Genomic DNA, 19,451 nt, shown 5'->3' with positions numbered 1-19,451 from the left:
TTATCTTCAATGTTTACATCACGTCATTCACATTTTCATTAGGCCTATATCAGTAATGCTTGGTAAGTGAAACAATGCATGAAATTATTTTACATTTCGGGTCACATCATTCGAGAGTCGGAAAATGCAATTCGCCACTTTTAACATAGCATTGCTTGTTATATGAGAGAACTTTGACATTTACCTTAACCTATAAAGATACGACCTGTTGGTACCGAGTTCTTCACATAGCAAAACACAGACAATTTTCGAATATAACTTAGCTGAACAAACTTCAAATAACACTGTAATATGCTTGGCATATTTATAATATTCGTACTCAATCAGTAATGCACAATTAATCGAACTATTTTCACGATGCACAATGCTTTGTAATGGTACTATTCATCATTTCATAGGGCAGAGAGGCGAACCTAGCGGCAGAAATTGTCATGACTCACAGAGACCTACTCTCGATCGTGCTATGCGCCAGCTTGTGTAATCCCGTAAGCAACGATCTAGCTCGTTGCTGGATGCATTTCAACGGCAACGGTTTCACCGCGAGTTTTGTTCGAAAGTTTCTACAACTGAAGAGTGTGATCTCAAAACTCATGATTAATTTAACGACGTTCGCAACTGCCGAGGTTATATCAGCGTCGCCGGTGTGCCGGAATTTAGTTCCGCAGGAGTTCTTTTACATGCCAGTAAATCTACTGACATGAGCCTGTCGCATTTAAGCACATTTAAATGCCAGCGACTAGCCCGGGATCGAACCCGCAACCTCGGACAATAAAAGGCCAGCGCTATAACAACTGCGCCAACCAGGCCGACTATATATGATTACGTTTGTGACTTTTGTTGTTATATTTTAAGCTTGTTTTCTTCCAAAACAACGCCAATCCGTGTATAAAAGTTTGTGCGAGATCGTGCGTATTTGCTTGTTTTCCGCACAGAACCAATACGCGGTAAGTGTGAAATATCACATTCAGTATTCCCAACGTAAACATAACAATTTCCCTCTTCTTACCGCTTAAGCGCGACATTCATTTTACTGCTTTAGGCTTTTAACATATTATTTTTAGAGACGTTTAACATAGTAATAATTATAAATTGGAAACTTACCACTGCAATTTCACCTAAATTGCAATGTTAATTATTGTTTTTAAATATTTGCAAAAATTAAGTAAAGTCTACTACTCCACGAAACTTATTGCATTCCTGATACAAGTAACATTAAGGAAGCCGTGAAAAAATCAACAAGATTCCAGATGCCGATGTTATTACTGCAATATGTTATATAAATAATATTGTTAAAATATTAAAATGAAAAATAAATCATTACATAACCTTACCGTTTGTTTTAAGTTCGCATTTATAGACTGGGGGGGGGGGGGAAGACAGACGTATATCACGGCCTGCTGGAGTATAGTAAACACAGAAAACATTTTATAGCAACAATGTTGAAGAAAGATATTTTGGTTTTCCGAAGTTGGCGTCATTAAACAGAAACCAAGATGGAGATTTCATTGCAAATAATTAGAAATTCGTCTTTCAGGTATGTAATAAACGATCTTCGTACAAAATAATGTACCATACACGAGCGGTGTTTGTTTTCATGTTCTCGGAAATTAAAAAAGCTCAACTACGTTTCGCTTTTTCAATCTTTTCCTCGAACATGAAAACGTCAACATACCGCTCTTGTAACGTATATTACTATTGTGTTATTGTGCATGTCACTTGAAAACTCACTCGCCCGTAGACCGGTGAATAAAAAACTAGCTCAGTTCTTTCATGAAAATGGATTTAACCAGAGTCATCTATATACAAAGCCGGAGCCTTGGATCGGCAATACTGTAAATAGCTGTCAAGCGGAGCCCTAAAACACAAAAGCATGTGTTTATGTCAATGTCGGGTTTCAATGTAAATGAATGTTATAACTGCACTTCACTTCACTTCACTTCACTTCACTTCACTTCACTTCACTTCACTTCACTTCACTTCACTTCACTTCCGGGTTAACGACACTTCTGCCTACTTAAAAGGCTACTGTGTCATAAATTCAATATAAAAAAGCTCCTAGTTTAATATCGAGTGCTTGATACTATTGAACATATTTAAATACTTAAAAATTCCTAACAGTATTGTTAAAAAATATAATAAATTGAAAAAATCTAATGTAGTATTGCTTTAATCTAATGTAGTATTGTTCCCCATCCGCACTTCACCGAAACGGACAAGGGAATGGAATGTTATAACAGAAGTGTGTGTCGATGAAATTATGTCCCTGGTCCAGGATTGCCAGATTTTAGATGTATCAAAGAGGGACATATTTTTCAATCATATAATACAGCACTTACTTTTGTCTTAAAAAAATAAAAAATAAAAGACGAAGGAATAAAAATTATCTCTCTATGCAGTTAGGTCTCAAAATTACAATTTTAATAACACTAATATTGTAGGTACAGGTTTCCAAGCACAGAACAACATTTTTCTGGCTGTGATGAGTTACATCATGCTTCTCTGGCGTCTTTCTGAAGGACTTGTGACAATAATATATATATATATATATATTATATTACTTGGTTATTTAACATGTGTCGATGGGATTGGTGGTAGCGAGATGTGGCCGAGGATTCGCCATAGATTACCTGACATTTGCTTTAAGGTTAGGTAAAACCTCAGAAAGAAACCAACCAGGTAACCAGCCCAGCGGGAATAGAACCCGCGCTCGAGCACAACTCCGGATCAGCAGGCAAGCGCCTTAGTCAACTGAGCTACGCCGGTGGCCTCTCTCAATTATAAATACTTCAATACCCCTAAAAAGTGATTTTGCTCTTTGGTCTGTTGTTGCATGACCCTGTTCAATTAAAAATTACATTGGAAAACGTATTATGTGTCTTTCACGTGTTAAAATTTATGTTACCTTATTAACATGTTTCGGCCTGCTATTAGCTATCATCAGAACTGGTTGTTACTGGTCTTGGCGCCTTTTGTTTTGTTTCCTGTGGGGGTGTGTTTGTGTAGTGTAACGTGGAGTCAAAGAGTGTGTGTGTTCTGAAATTGAGTTATGTGTTGAGAATTTCGTTTGGTTGTGTTTGTATATTTCGTATTGTTCTAGTGTGTTTAGTTTCTGGCTTTTTGGTTTGATGTGTAGAATTTCCATGTCTGTGTTGATGTCTCTGCATGTATGGTTAGCATTTGTAATGTGTTCTGCATATGTGGAAGTGTTTTTTAATTTTGTTATGGCTGTGATGTGTTCTTTGTAACGTGTTTGAAATGATCTGCCTGTCTGTCCTATGTAGAAGCCAGAAACAAAACATACTAGAACAATAGGAAATATACAAACACACAAAAAAACACATCCAAATGAAATTCTCAACTTACAAGTCAATTTCAGAACACACACATTCTTTGACTCCACATTACACTACACAAACACAACCCCACAGGAAACAAAACAAAAGGCGCCAAGACCAGCAACAACCAGTTCTGATGATGGCCAATAGCAGACCGAAACCTATTAAAAAAATAACAAAATTTAACAAAATTTAACAAATAATACGTTTTCCAAAGTGATATACAGTAGAACTTGGTTATAACGACCTCGTTTTGTGTGACACTTCGCCTATAACGTCAAATATTCTGTGGTCCCAACTAATTCCCCATAAGACATATGCTTTTCTACCTTGCTTAATACGACAGACGTATATGCGTCTACCTCGCATATAACGTCATTTTCAACCTCAGTTTGGAATACAATTTTCTAAGAACCAAAGTATTTTAAGAAATATTTTGCTGAAATCTAGCAAATCCTTTACTGTTCCCTTCTATCATAGACCTCTGGAATGCAGGCAGATTCCCCATCCCATTGTAACCTGCCCGAATTCATGCGGTATTAATGGTAGCCTACCTGCATGCGGTATTAGATCAGTTTCGACAGGAAGTTTTCACTAAGTGCACGCATTTGAACGCAGTATGGCCACTAAAAGAAGTGAGTGACACTTTAGAAGCCATTAGAATTGTGAACATTTCTATGATGCTAGAGGAGGGAGATGAAGCTAGGAGAAGGAGCAGTGAAATTGCAACTGAAATAATGAACATAGAATTTAATTTAGAAAGTGTATATTGGGCAAGTAGGAGACAACAGAATAAAATGACTGATTACTTCACTCCTCAGTAAATAAGTTTGGTGAGTAATGAACAAACTGTTTTAATACAGAATACTGTATTTATAATTGTATATGTGTTTTATTATGTTCATGGTAGGTTTAAAAGTGAATACATAAATCTAAAATAAGCCTAATTATGTTTATTATTTTTCATTTTCCACCTCACTAGACTGATAATATGAATCTCTGTTATTACGACACTCGTTTATAACAACATAATTTTCAAGGTCCCTTGGATGTCGTTATAACCAAGTTCTACTGTATTGTTAAAAGTTGTGTAATCAAGATGTATAAAAATTACAATCTAAGCAAATCAATATACAAATTAAAATAGACACTACTTCTGATTTTCCAACAAGATATAATTACAATATCTAGTGTGAGTTTCTTTTCAAAACAAAAACCTTTGTATTATACATTATTGAGTTTTTAGACCTAATACTCTGGTGCTCCGAATCTTCAAGTAGCCGATAGAAGAATTTGATGAGGTGACCTACAGGAGGAGGAGTTTGTGTTCGAGAGGATTTTAACAAGTAGCATACTAGTGTAAATTACAAGATAAGATATTCAATAATGATCATATTGCTACATAATTCAAACATACTTTATTTTCAATACAATTAAATACATATCTTTACAAAACACCATACAGGGAAATTATTCTCTAGTGCGACTTACAAGTGGACTTTGTCAAGTCAGCGAGAACTTGCTATTTGAATTATGCCTTTATTATTCTCGTTTATATGACAAGCTTTCAATTGTCTGCCTGTATTACATAATAAATGCAAATACACACAACTTATGAATTATATAATTAGAGATTATGTTAAGGAAATATAACGTGCACATAAATCACATTTACACAGAATTCTCTAGGCTGGTGAAGCATTAAACATTTTACATTTGAAAAACACGTAAAATTGTATAGAATGTCTGTGGTAGAATCATGAATTATATCAGATTAATATTTAGTATTAGTTTCGAAATAACCAGAGAAAATTCATCTTGAAATAAGCCGGAGCAATAATTCACCAAAAGGGGAGCGCAATGACTCGTCAACAACTTGAGACACGAAGAGGATCGTCTGTCTGAAGCGACGACAACACAATAAAACGTAAGCATTATTAGCCGTTGCTATGAAATGTACCTTCATTAGCAATATTTCATTTGCACGTCAGAATTATGGTGAAATGAGCGGATTTTCAATTTGTTTGAAGCGAAGATTCACACTAAAATTCCTGTTTGAAACTTTCAAGTCAGCGGTATTTTCAAGATCTTTGGTAAAAAAAAATTACAATAATTCTAAGTGTTCATTCTGGATTAGGAATAGGTTCAACCTCTCGTATCAACTGAAAGGCAATCATGGTGCAATATACTATAATTCTAAGGGATTATAGTACACAAGTAATACTCATTTACCAGAGTCAGGAAGTTCGTACCAAAACGGTTAAGTTGTGTGATCTTGGACTAACTACTGTATATCTCTACCGAATGAAAAGTAGTAGCACAACTCTCAATGTCAGTGAACCAGAACGAGAAACACGCACAGCCGGGTGGTAACCAAACATGTGCTCCAGAAGTCCACGAAAAAGTCAATCTTTGATGGAACAGATGCATTATAGGGGCCACCCAGCGAAGAGAAATTATATAGACTGGACACTCAGCGAATTTTTCTGTTTTGTTTGTGCGCCGGCGTTTAGTCCCACTTTCAAGCGCTAGAGGTTAGTGTAATCGAGCACACGCTAAGATAATTGAGAATAGAGTTGAGACACAGGGTCCAAACTTCGCCTACCTTATTGCATAATCCAGTTATATTTTGCTTCAAATAAATTCAAGTCAACAGCTTGTCCTTATTTCTCAGTGACAAACTAGTTGAAATAATAATTTTTTATATTTTATATATAATAAATTGTATTATTTCTATAAAATAATTTAATACATCATGAAATTATGTATCAAATTCGTTTAATATTTGTATACAATATAATATAGGTATATGATTTTACGTCTCATAGGAGTTTTGTTTTTCCATTTTCAGCGCTATCAAATCATTACATATTTTAATTGTTGTTGGGGTCAACGTCTCGACTCTCATTATAAAGGAACTCTAGAGTCTAGACAATACAGTTAATGACGAATATATTATTTCATCGGTCCAATTTATTTTAATTCAGTACATAATGTACCTAGATGTATTAATTGTATATGTTATATTTCCGCTGTGTCGACTGCTAGCTGGTGTGATGTCAGTGCCTACTCCTGGGAGAAAGCAGAATCTCACGCTCAAACTGGTTTGAAGATCATTGAAATCAGTCCTGCTACATCAAAGGTACCGACGCGAAGTGTTCATATTGTATAATTATCTATACGCTGAGCCACCCATCACACATTATACGCAAAGATCAGCGGAAATAATGGTTCGATTAGCGTTTTAGCATTCGATATTCGATAAGAATTAAATGCTACCAAATTGAAAAATTAAATAAAAAAATTAAAACATTATGTTACTACTGATGTGATTTTAGTCAGTTTATATTATATTTTTGGTCCAGGGAAAATATATTTTACTATTACTGCCGTTATTTCCATTTTGAAGTAGGCTACATGTCAACAATATAAAACCGACTATTAATTTAGAAGTTGGCAACATATTTTATGTCGATTATAACAATATATATCGATAGTAGCATTCATACCATTCAACCAATAAGGAGCCACCCATCTCTCATTATACGCAAAAAAAGTCAGCGGAAGCAATGGTTCGATTAGCGTTTTTAGCATTCGATATTCGATAAGCATTAAATGGTACCAAATTGAAAAATTAAATAAAAAAAAATTAAAAAGTTTGTTACTACTGATGTGATTTTAGTCAGTTTATATTATATATTTGGTACAGGAAAAATATATTTTAATATTACTATCGTTATTTCCATTTTGAAGTAGGCTACAAGTCAACAATGCAAAACTGAGTATTAATTTAGAAATATTTAGAAGATCTTGCTGATATTTACGGTCATCATGCACTCAGCTGTGCGAGGAGCAAGGGTCGCATTCCCAGACATACATCACTCAATGATATCATTAAAAGATATCTGACTTCTTGTGGTATCCCGTCTCTTTTGGAACTACCAGGTATTAGTCGCGCAGATGGTAAACGACCCGATGGTCTGACCTTAATTGCATGGTCTAGAGGAAAATCTTTAATTTGGGACTCCACTTGCGTTGACACTCTAGCTCCATCTCACTTACCGAATACCTCCGGACGCGCAGCATCTGCTGCTGACTTAGCCGTGAAGAAGAAAGTCAATAAATATGCTCATCTTTTAGACAATTACATCTTTGTCCCATTTGCTGTGGAGACCTTCGGTCCTTGGAGTCATGACGCTAAAGTTTTGGTATCTCAAATCGGCCAAATTTTGATCTCCATTACTGGTGATCGCCGTTGCACTACTTATTTGCGTCAACGCTTAAGTATTGCTATTCCACGCGGAAATGCAATGAGCTTTTTGGGTACTCTTCCAGAGTCCAGCCCTTTGGACGAACTTTTTCTCCTGTAAAATTTTTTATCTCTATGTAAATGTTTATATTTAGTTTTTATATATGTGTAATTGTAACAGTGAAAATATTGTTAATCAAATAATTTTTTATTTTTATTTTTTTTCATAAGTGTATATTATTTTTGGGAGTGTTTTTTGTAAGTAATTTTATGAGGTTGTTATTGATATGCTGATAAATTTTATTTGTACGAGTAATAAAGAAATCCTTTGTTTTTATTGACATGGAGATAAATGTGGATTTAGAAGTTGGCAACATATTTTATGTCGATTATAACAACAATACATATCGATAGTAGCTTTCATACCATTCAACCAATAAGGAGATTGGCTACCTATAATGCATCTGTGCCTCTTTGATAATATTTTGTCTGAAAATGGAATAACTCAGTACGCAATTAAATAATACAGAGACAAACGAGTATAGGATTTTAATACTTAATATAGTACCTGTTCCTAATTAGCGTGACGTTTTATTTTCTCACCTTGAGCTAGCCCCAGACTTAGTAACGCATTTCCAAGACTGACGTCTGGTGTTCTCCAAGCCCAGAGTCCGCTGTGTAAGACGGAGTATTCTTTCTCTTTAGAGGATGTTTCCTAAATCTTTCACAATAAATAACGCGTTTGAAATGTCCTCTATATATATCGCAGGAAATGTAAATAGCTAAAGGATATAACCACGTGATGGAATAAAAGAGACAATCAGTTAAGAATACGAATACCTTGACAATAACCAAATCTTGATTTACAAACGACCAGCTTATTAACAGTTTCATAAAAATGTTTGGTGCATAACTGATGAAGAAAACTAAAGTTAGACTTAAAACTATTCTTGAAAGCTTTCTCCTTGTAAACATTTTCTTCTCATTAATTTTGCCACTAAATTTGATTGATTTCAGTACCATGTATCTTTCTGTAACTATGTACATCAATATGATGAATATCATCGGAAGCAGTGAATATATAAGCAGTTGTATCAATATCGCTCGAGGTATGAAATTCGGACCATAATATTCAGGCGCATATTTACAAATATCATTTTCAATGGTTGCTGATATGATTGCGGGAAAAGCCAAACTTCCAGCTATTAGCCAGATTGCAAAGAGATGAAAGGCAGCAGTTCTTGAAGACGATCCGAAACCACAGTTTCGTGTCTGAAAGGCTATGATTGTGGATGTGTAACTGTGGTAGGCAAGCACCATGACAGAGAAAACAGCTGCTCCAATTATCAGATAATGAGTGAACATAAATATTTTACACATAGGTAGTCCGAACTTCCAAACTTGCGAGAAGGCGTTTGTGTAGCTCATTGGTAAGAACACCATGAGCATGATGAAATCTGCCACTGCTATGCTGAATATGCAAGTGTTTGGGATTTCGAGAATTCTTTCGTAACTTGCAAATATCAGCAAAAGAGCTCCAGTTCCAACAGCACCGGCCAGCAAGATGAATGCAAATACCAATGGTTCGAAGATAAAGTGGAATGTTTTGAATGACGAATCCTTTTCCGGAGAGGTACACTCCAAGAACTGAAGTTCATCCCAGTATTTTCCCTGCAAAGATCTAGGTTTAATACAAACAGGTTCTTTGTTTGTCAATATATTATTGTCTCTACACCATTCCCAAGTTGGTTTTAGTTGACAGTTACACTCAAGGGGATTATCATGCAAGGACATTTTTGACAGATCTTTCAGTTTCACAAGCATATCTCTTTTCAACGTCTTTAGTTTATTGTTGTCTAATAGAATATTCTGAAGTTTTGGAAGATATTCTAAGGCACTTTCAGACAGACTTTTTATATTACAGCCTGAAAGATGAAGATACTTGAGTGACGATATATTGAGAAATGGCGCTTTTTTCGGTATAGTAAGTTTTATGTTTCTGGACAATCGCAGTTCAACCAATAATGTGTTGTAAAGGAATGTATTCTTTCCCAATTTTGTAAGCATGTTACCAGTTACATCTAAATATTTTAAACTTTCCAGGTCTTTCATTACGTTTTGTTCTAATTTTTCCAAACGATTGTCACGTAGATGGACATAGACTAGCTTTGAAGTTGTTGCAAATATTTCAAGTGACTGACTTTGGACAGACGTACCATTTAAGTTTACATTCGATATGTTATGTTGCAGGTTTATTAGAAGATTCCCATTCAAGTTTAAAATGGTCATTTCATGTAAATCGGAAAATATCCCAGGTAAAAATTTATCGATCATGTTATGATTCAAACGCAAGATTCTCAACTTTTCAAGAGTTTTAAACAATTTTGGGTCCAGAACTGTCAGTTTATTTCTATGTAACCTTAAATCAATTAATGTCTTAAGACCATAGAATGTTTCTGGTAACAGGTCAGCCAAAAAGTTGTTAGCTAATGACAATATTTTTAAACTTCTTAATCCTAAAAATGAATCGTAGCTTACAGTTTCTATCAAATTATTGTCCAAATATAATTCAGTAAGTTCCACCAGATTTACAAATACCTGTGACTTTAGAATCTTTATTCTATTTCCTTGCAACATTAATTCTTTTAAGTTTTCGAGGCCTTCAAAAACTCCATATTTAAGGTCCAAAATTATGTTGTACCTAAGAGATAATATTGTCATTTGATTCATGCCGTAGAAGGCGCCAGGTTTAATTTCAGAAATTCCTGCAGCATCTGCCCAAAATGCATTTAGTACAAGGTTACCAGAAGAGTTGAATAGATTTTCAAGGATCTCCATGTCGTTGTGACTCATGAGGAGCTGTGCGACGTCCGACAGGAACACTGGCAGCTGTGTTAGGTTCCGGCGAGTGCAGTCGGCCGTGATACTTCTGTCATGGCCCGCGTAACACTTGCAGACGTCAGAGCACCCATGGCACGCAGCCAGTGCACACAGGAGCAGCGGTCCAATCCATCTCCAGACACAAAACGACGTCGTGCTGCTAAAGCCCATTGTTATCTTTCATACGCCGTTCCTAGAGCATTAAATATTCTTCTGTACTACAAAAATATTCACCGTACGGGCTATTCCATCTCAAATCGACCGAAATATAGAGAAAATTGACCTTGCAATTTTTAAATACAATGAAACTTTTTCTGTCCACAGACAACTATGATACAATGCTTTGTGCAAAGTTTGAGGCATCAGAACTTCATAGTGTTTAAATTAAAAATATTTTAATTTATCTTATTTTCATAAAATTAGCAACTTTAAACTGTTGTGGTTCCGAAACCCTTTCACCCAATGATCAAAATCATGGTTTATTTTGATGCTGAAAAGTTAAAGTTTATATTGACATGTAAACAGTTTTTCTTACTTTTTTATGGAAATGGAGAAATTTAGATTTTTCTTAATTAAGACACCTTTGCCAGCGAAAAAATATTTTAAAAATATATGGTTAGAATTCCGCATTGAAAGTACAAAAAAAAAACACGTATTTTTTACTGGTGCAACGTTAATAAGAAAGTATTGACTGACTGTGAGGCGAGAGCTAGCCTAGGCAAGCAAGGCCAGGAGATATAAATATGTGATGTTTCGTCTAGTAGACCATAGCTGGGCTAGCTTTATCACAGGTTTTCATAAAACACAGGAGTAAAATGACGCCCAACGATCGCTTATCTTCATCTCTCGGCCAGTGCTTGCTGTGTTGCGCCTTTCAAGTCTAGGCGTGTGAAAATAATCTATTTAATACCCCCAAAACTTATTGCCGTGACACTAAGCAAACAATGCCGAATCCCTCTTAATAATGCAAGGTTTTTTCTCAATATTTTTTTACATTTTTACAAATTGGCAAAAAGCCTAAAAGAAGTAAAATCAGATTATCTGTCTCTCTGTGTACAATAAAAATAAGGATTACTTCCTATCATAACCTACCAAATGTCAGCTTCAAAATGAGCTCTCGCTCAATGTTCTGCAGCAAATGGTTCCAGAGTTCTGAGCGCTGAAAGAAGCTTGTTTTTCTAAAATACGCTAAATTTATCGCTCAACAATACGAAAACCGTTTGACTTTCGATAGTATATTTTTGCAAATCCACTCTCCTCAGCACCTTGTATAAATAGGGAAAAAATTAGAGTATAAAAAAAAATGCGAGGTTTTTTTACTGATCGATTTCATATGGAATAGCCCGTACTGATGTTAATATTGATAAGGTAGTGTTCCTAGTGATCAGTCTTCTTTCCAGGAAATACAAGTCTACAGATGTTATGATCTATTCTTTGACTGATACAGCGATAATCTTTTAAAACTATCGGTTCGCAAGTCGGCCGCGTACAGCGCAACTCCCTCGCAGTAGCCGGCAACTTTTTCTGTGAACTCGCGTCGTCACAGCACTTCACCCTTTCAAACATAGGTACTGCACATTAAATTTGTCTTTATGTATTTTATTATTCTTTCTGGATTTTACAAGCCAGTGCTCGTTGAGAATGAATAATCCTTTTGGACTACACATGAGACATGGACAATGGACGAACCCCCTTGTGAGGGATAAGCTCGACGCAGGGACCGCCTCCTAAAGACAACACGAACACATTTATTGACAACGGAGAGGATGTTTCGTGTAGATGGAAAGTAAATCCGAAACTGGAATTCACTGGCGAAAATCCGAAGAAAAAAAAAACACTCAGTTTGATCGGGCTCGAAATTTGAACCAGGATCCCACCATCTCTCATCCCCCCTCGGTACACATTAAATAAATAAATAAATAAATAAATAAATAAATAAATAAATAAATAAATAAATAAATAAATAAAGTAGGCTAAGTAAGTAGAGTAAGTAAGTAAAGCAAATAAGTAAAATGAGGAAGTAAAGTAAGTAAATAAAGTCAGTGAAGTATATAAGTAAAAAGTAATTAGGTAAAATAAATAAATAAATAAATAAATAAATAAATAAATAAATAAATAAATAAATAAATAAATAAATAAATAAATAAATAAATAAAGTAGGCTAAGTAAGTTAAGTAAGTAGAGTAAGTAAAGTAAATAAGTAAAATAAGGAACTAAAGTAAGTAAATAAAGTAAGTAAAAAGGAATTAGTAAATAAATAAATAAATAAATAAAAGTAGGCTAAGTAAGTTAAGTAAGTAGAGTAAGTAAGTAAAGTAAATAAGTAAAATAAGGAAGTAAAGTAAGTAAATAAAGTAAGTAAAAAGGAATTAGGTAAATAAATAAATAAATAAATAAATAAATAAATAAACAAAGTAGGCTAAGTAAGTTAAGTAAGTAGAGTAAGTAAGTAAAGTAAATAAGTAAAATAAGGAACTAAAGTAAGTAAATAAAGTAAGTAAAAAGGAATTAGTAAATAAATAAATAAATAAAAGTAGGCTAAGTAAGTTAAGTAACTAGAGTAAGTAAGTAAAGTAAATAAGTAAAATAAGGAAGTAAAGTAAGTAAACAAAGTAAAAAGTAATTAGGTAAATAAATAAATAAAGTAGCTAAGTAAAGTAAGTACAGTAAGTAAGTAAAGTAAATAAGTAAAATAAGGAAGTAAAGTAAGTAAATAAAGTAAGTAAAAGTAGCCTAATTAGGTAAATAAATAAATAAATAAAGTAGGCTAAGAAAGTTAAGTAAGTAAAGTAAATAAGTAAAATAAGGAAGTAAAATAAGTAAATAAAGTAAGTAAAAAGTAATTAGGTAAATAAATAAATAAATAAAGTAGCTAAGTAAGTTAAGTAAGTAAAAAGTAATTAGGTTAAGTAAGTAAATAAATAAATAGAAGTAATGAATTAATTAATTTTGAACTCACCCTTCTGATAGAAGTTATTGAAAGTGTTGTCCATTTTGTCTGATGCACAATCTACCTTTAAAACTGTCATTTACACGTGTCAGTTCCTCTGCACTAAAGTTCATATCTCGTCAGGTTTTCCTTCTGTCAGCACATGACATGTTTGTCCATTTTTGCGATCACTCACAGAATGTGGTTCGTCAAATTTATTCATATTATGTACGTCTTAAATATGTATACAGTACATGATGACGCAGTGAGTATGCAACCATTGCACAACACAACACGCTACTGCACTGCCCATAACAAAGCGTGATTCACAGTTAGAGACAGCTAGGAGGGAGAATTCTAGTGAAATGCCGTGAGTTCACAGGAAGAGATGCCGGCGGTTGCGAGGGGATCGCGCTGGTAAACGGCCGACTTGCGAACCGAGAGTTTTAAAAGATTCTCACTGTATTAGACTCAATCCTACAACGTAGGATGGGCATGATGTTTGGCTTTACTTAAGGGGCCTTGTACAATGAATGAATAATAATGACTATACATCACCCATGACTGAGGATAGGGGGAATCTGAAAGTTACACGTAATATCGCATCCCTGCAGAGAATAATTTTCCAGACTGAATAACCTTTTGAACCTAATATCAATTGGCCACTAATGTTTGTGAAAGAACTTGAACAGTTAGGAAGAACAGCCGTAAAGAATATTCAACCTAACGGAACTAAATTCTTATAATAAAATTACCAGTTCCAGTCCTTAAATACAATAAAATAGTGCCGCCTGGGTCCTGTGAATAGCGAATTCGCTTCCTATACAGGGTGTTTCCGGGCTAGTGTTACAAACTTTCAGGGATGATGGGGAAGGGCACATGTATCAATTTGAGATAAGGAACCCTGGTCCAGAAATGAATAAATCGAAAGTTACAAGCAAAAATAGTTGTGTGGAAATGAAATAATTTTATTCCTCTGTACACCTTATTTATGTCTATTTATCTGTACATCTTACACATACTGTATTCATCTGACGTTGTTTACGTTGTCTACTTACAGTATTCCATTCACTGCGCTGTCTGAGGGATGGGGACAGGAAACTACACTAAAGCAATGCAAATGGTGTAATGTGTAACGGACATGGTCGGTCCTGATATGCACGTCTGTAAACAGCAGTGTATGTGTACAAGTTGCAGTGTCCAGTCGATCAGTCCTAGTGAAATGGAGAAGTACACGAGAGCGGAATAAGCAGATCTGATTTTCGAATACGGATGAGCCAATGAAAACAGCAGACAAGCTCACAGATTGCATCGGTACAAGTACCCACGTACGAGACATCCGGCCTATACCATCTTTCCACGACTGTTCCAAAGGTTAAGGGAAGGAGGGCATGTGGTGCCAAATTACAATTGCATTTCCACACAACTATTTTCGCTTATAACTTTCGACTGAGTCATTTCCGGATCAGGGTTCCTGGTCTCAAATTGATACATATGCCCTTCCTCATCATCCTTGAAAGTTTTTAACACTAGCCCGGATACACACTGTATAATCAGTTCGAGGATAATGGAAGAGGTTTACCTCCCGTTCACAGGACTGGGTGTTTGTTCCTTTTCTGTGTTGTCTCCGTCAATTCCTTCGACGCGATGCTGGATAAATCTCGCAAATTAAACTTAAAACCGTTGTCATCAAGAATTAGTGATATGAAAGGAAAGTTGATGGATCTCCAAAAAGAAGCAACGTTTGCTGGGCTAAACATACTTACTTACTGGCTTTTAAGGAACCCGGAGGTTCATTGCCGCCCTCACATAAGCCCGCCATTGGTCCCTATCCTGAGCAAGATTAATCCAGTCTCTACCATCATATCCTACCTCCCTCAAATCCACTTTAATATTATCTTCCCATCTACGTCTCGGCCTCCCCAAAGGTCTTTTGCCCTCCGGCCTTCCAACTAACACTCTATATGCATTTCTGGATTCGACCATAGGTGCTACATGTCCTGCCCATCTCAAACGTCTGGATTTTATAGTCCTAATTATGTCAGGTGAAGTATACAATGTTGTGTAACTTTCTCCATTCTCCTGTAACTTCATCCCACTTAGCCCCAAATATTTTCCTAAGAACCTTATTCTCAAATACCCTTAATCTCTGTTCCTCTCTCAAAGTGAGAGTCCAAGTTTTACAGCCATACAGAACAACCGGTAATATAACTGTCCTCAGGTTGCGGATAGAGGAGACGGCCTCCAGATATGGAGGGTATCTGCGAATATATTGAATAAGCAGTCGTGGACAGCCGATAAGGGGTGGTCCTCCAGCTTGGGGGTTGGGCGAAGGGCTAACAACCCATCACCGTAAAAAACAGCTTGTTACGAAACCTAACAGTAAGTCTCGGGCTAAACATAAATGTAAGGAAAAGAAAAAAAGAATTTGTTTTAGTAGAAGAGATAAAGTAGAATCTTTTACCTACCTAGTAAGTATAGTTACTAAAGAAGGTGGGTCAGATGATGGAGCCTTCATATCCAATATGGAAGAACAGAAACATCTGTAGAAAGATTAAATTAAAAATTTTTAACACGAATGTAAAGTCAGTACTTCTTTATGCATGTGAAACTTAGAGAGTTACCACTAATAAGATTATCTCCAACTCTTTACAAACTGATAAATATTAGATGGCAGATACTATAACCAACGAATATCTTTGGAAATCACGAATTCTGAGTGTACTTCTAATGTCACGGCGATTGGCAGGCTGGTATAAGTTGGGATCTGCAGCTAGTTGGGAGACAATATACATGTTGGATAGTGATTCACTTCTTAGCTTAGATTATAATTATTCAGGAGTCATCGCGTTCAATTATCTTTGTATTTAGATATCTCCCTGAGCACGAGTTTTTTACTCCTTCAGGGAAGAACTAAGATTGTATTTCTGTCAATGTTATTTTATTAACAATAAACAATAAACTTACATAGTAGGTATCTGTTCTGAATCAGGCTTCGAAAACAGCTGACTGTATTAAAAGGCTCCGCAAGAAGTTATCCATTCTTCTGGGCCTGTAACATCCAAATGATTTTTTAGTTGGTTATTTAACGACGCTGTATCTAGTACTAGGTTATTCAGCGTCGATGGAATTGATGATAGCTAGTTATTTGCTGAGATAGACCGAAGATTCGCCATAGATTACCTGACATTCGTCTTACTGTTGGGGAAAACCTAGGAAAAAATCCAACCAGGTAATCAGCCCGAGCGGGAATCAAACTCATGATGAGCGAAGCTCCGAATCAGAAGGCAAGCGCCTCTGTCGACGGAGCTACGCTGATAATTTCCATGGGTGCATGAAATCTGTTTACTCTCAAGTGGCTTAATGTTATCAAACATCTCTTAATAACACGTTGTAATAGTAGTCATTTATGCTACAAGCGAGTAAAGTACGATTTTGTTCAAGAATTAAATATTTAGCGTCCGATGGTGATAATTTGCACGAGTGCATTGAATTTTGTTCTCTCTTGTGTAACAATAGTAATATGCGTTACAAGAGCGGTATGTTGAAGTTTTCATGTTCGAGGAAAAGTTTGAAAAAGCGAAACGTAGTTGAGCTATTTTAATTTCCGAGAATTGAAAGAAAACATACCGCTCATGTATCGTACATTATTTTGTGCGAAGATCGTTTATTACATACCTGAAAGAGGAATTTCTAATTAGTTGCAATGAAATCTCCATCTTGGTTTCTGTTCAATGACGGCAAATTTCCAAAACAAAAATATCTATCTTCAACATTGTTGCTTTAAAATATTTTCTGTGTTTACTATACTCCAGCAGGCCGTGATATACGTCTGTCTCCCCCCCCCCAGTCTATAAATGCGAACTTAAAACAAACGGTAAGGTTATGTAATGATTTAATTTTCATTTTAATATTTTAACAATATTATTTATATAACATATTGCAGTAATAACATCGGCATCTGGAATCTTGTTGATTTTTTCACGGCTTCCTTAATGTTACTTGCATCACGAATGCAGTAACTTTAGTGGAGTTGTAGAGTTTACTTAATTTTTGCAAATATTTAAAAACAATAATTAACATTGCAATTTAGGTGAAATTGCAGTGGTAAGTTTCCAATTTATAATTATTACTATATTGAACGTCTCTAAAAATAATATGTTAGAAGCCTAAAGCAGTAAAATCAATATGTCACTTAAGCGGTAAGAAGAGGGAAATTGTTATGTGTGTTAGGTTGGGAATACTGAATGTGGAATTTTAGACTTTCCGCGGATTGGTTTTGTGTGGAAACCAAGCAAATATGCACGATCTGGCACAAACATTATTTGATACTACACAACTTTTAATAAATCGTTACGGGCTAATAAGTAATATTGTAATAGGTAATTTAATATTTAACACATTATAAAGGTATTTTTCATAGCTATAGGTACACGTTACTGCTTGCAGGAACAACAAGAGAACAAAAGTTTACAAAAATCACTCGCTATTGCATCGAGTAATACAATTAAGACAACAAAAACAGAAATATCCACTTCTTGTTCCTAGCAACGGTAACATGATTATAAAGAATAGCTTAGGCATTAAATATCAATATAGCAACCGCCAATTTTAATAGGAAATGTTGGATGATATGTCTTTATCCAATACCTCCTTATACATTAACCCGTTTCTATACTGATATATGAAGCTCTTCTTTATTTTCGTGTTACAGTTAGTAGCTACAAGGAGTGGATAAAAGTAACAAAAAGCCACTCGCCGCTACGGCAAGGAGTGATTAAATAAAGCAAACTGGAAAAACGCACACAACATTTTATCACAGTCACGAAGCTTGAGGTGATGAGAGTACTAGGAACAATAGACTGTGCCGGTACTATTTCGCATTTTCTGTTATGAGGTGATAGTAGCGATCCTAGTGGTAAGCAACTTTCTATGAATATATATCACAGAATAAATATTTAAATTATCTCATTATTATTATTATTATTATTATTATTATTATTATTATTATTATTGCTATTCCAATAGCCAAGCAGTGATTATTGACTTTTCACGCGCATTCGATGTAGTCCCACACGATATATTGTTCGTTAAACTACAATCAACGGGGATTGACTTCAAAGTGCTCCAGTGGATCAAGGAATTTTTAATTTGTCGCACTCAGAGAGTACGGGTAGGGGAGGAATTATCGAACCCAATTGAAATTACTTCCGGGGTCCCGCAGGGGAGTGTCTTGGGGCCTCTTCTATTCTTGGCTTTTGTAAATGATCTGCCAGTTAATATCTTGTCTAGGGTTCGCTTATTCGCGGATGATTGTATGGTATACAGGGAAATAAAAAGTCATGAAGATACTACTCTTCTCCAGAATGACCTCAATAGAATAAACGATTGGACAATAGCCAACAAAATGAAAATAAATTCTCTAAAGAGCAAAGCCATCAGATTTACAAGGAAAATAAATAAAATAGTCGCATCGTATACGTTAGGGGGTGAAACCATTCCGGAAGTTAACAAATGTAAATACCTCGGAATAACATTTAGCAGCGATCTCGGCTGGGGGGAACACGTTACAGACACAGCGGGAAAAGCATGGAGAGCGTTACACTTTGTGATGAGGGTACTAAGAAAAGGTTCTGATAAATCCAAAGAGATTGCATATAAATCACTAGTACGTCCAGTAATGGAATATGGTGCTGCATGTTGGGATCCTTACAGATTAGAACATATTAAGACACTGGAAAAGATTAAAAAACGGGCTCTTGAGTGTTGTCGTCACCATTAAAATGGGACACACTCACGGACAGGAGAACGCGAATTCGATTATGCGCACTGTTCAAAACATACAGAGGTGAGCCTGCCTGGAGAGAAATAAAAAATAGGTTGCAGCCGCCAAATTACTCTTCAAGGAACGACCACTCATATAAATTGAGGGAAAGAAGGCAGAGGACAGACACTGGAAAGTTTTCTTTTCTCAATCGTACTATCAGGGACTGGAATGCTTTACCTGCAGACTTACTAAAGGCTTTACCAATAACCAAAAATGCATTTAAAAATAGGC

The 19,451-nt window shown here is 35.4% G+C and overlaps 1 protein-coding gene across 1 annotated transcript; it reads right to left on the bottom strand.

The window, feature by feature from the left end:
• Window positions 1-5,162: 5,162 nt before the first annotated feature.
• On the bottom strand, window positions 5,163-16,448 carry LOC138713743 (leucine-rich repeat-containing protein 15-like). The gene is made up of 2 exons (XM_069846114.1): window positions 16,361-16,448; window positions 5,163-10,657 (listed from the first exon to the last, which is right to left on the bottom strand). The coding sequence occupies exon 2, from the start codon at window positions 10,633-10,635 to the stop codon at window positions 8,206-8,208; it is 2,430 nt and encodes an 809-aa protein (XP_069702215.1). The 5' UTR covers window positions 10,636-10,657; window positions 16,361-16,448; the 3' UTR covers window positions 5,163-8,205.
• Between the last annotated feature and the right edge of the window lie 3,003 nt (window positions 16,449-19,451).

The sequence above is a fragment of the Periplaneta americana genome, chromosome 14 (genome assembly GCF_040183065.1).
Source record: "Periplaneta americana isolate PAMFEO1 chromosome 14, P.americana_PAMFEO1_priV1, whole genome shotgun sequence".
In the NCBI taxonomy this organism is placed as follows: Eukaryota; Metazoa; Arthropoda; class Insecta; order Blattodea; family Blattidae; genus Periplaneta; species Periplaneta americana.
Note: the sequence above shows the minus strand (reverse complement) of the source record. Positions and strands in the feature narration are given on the sequence as shown.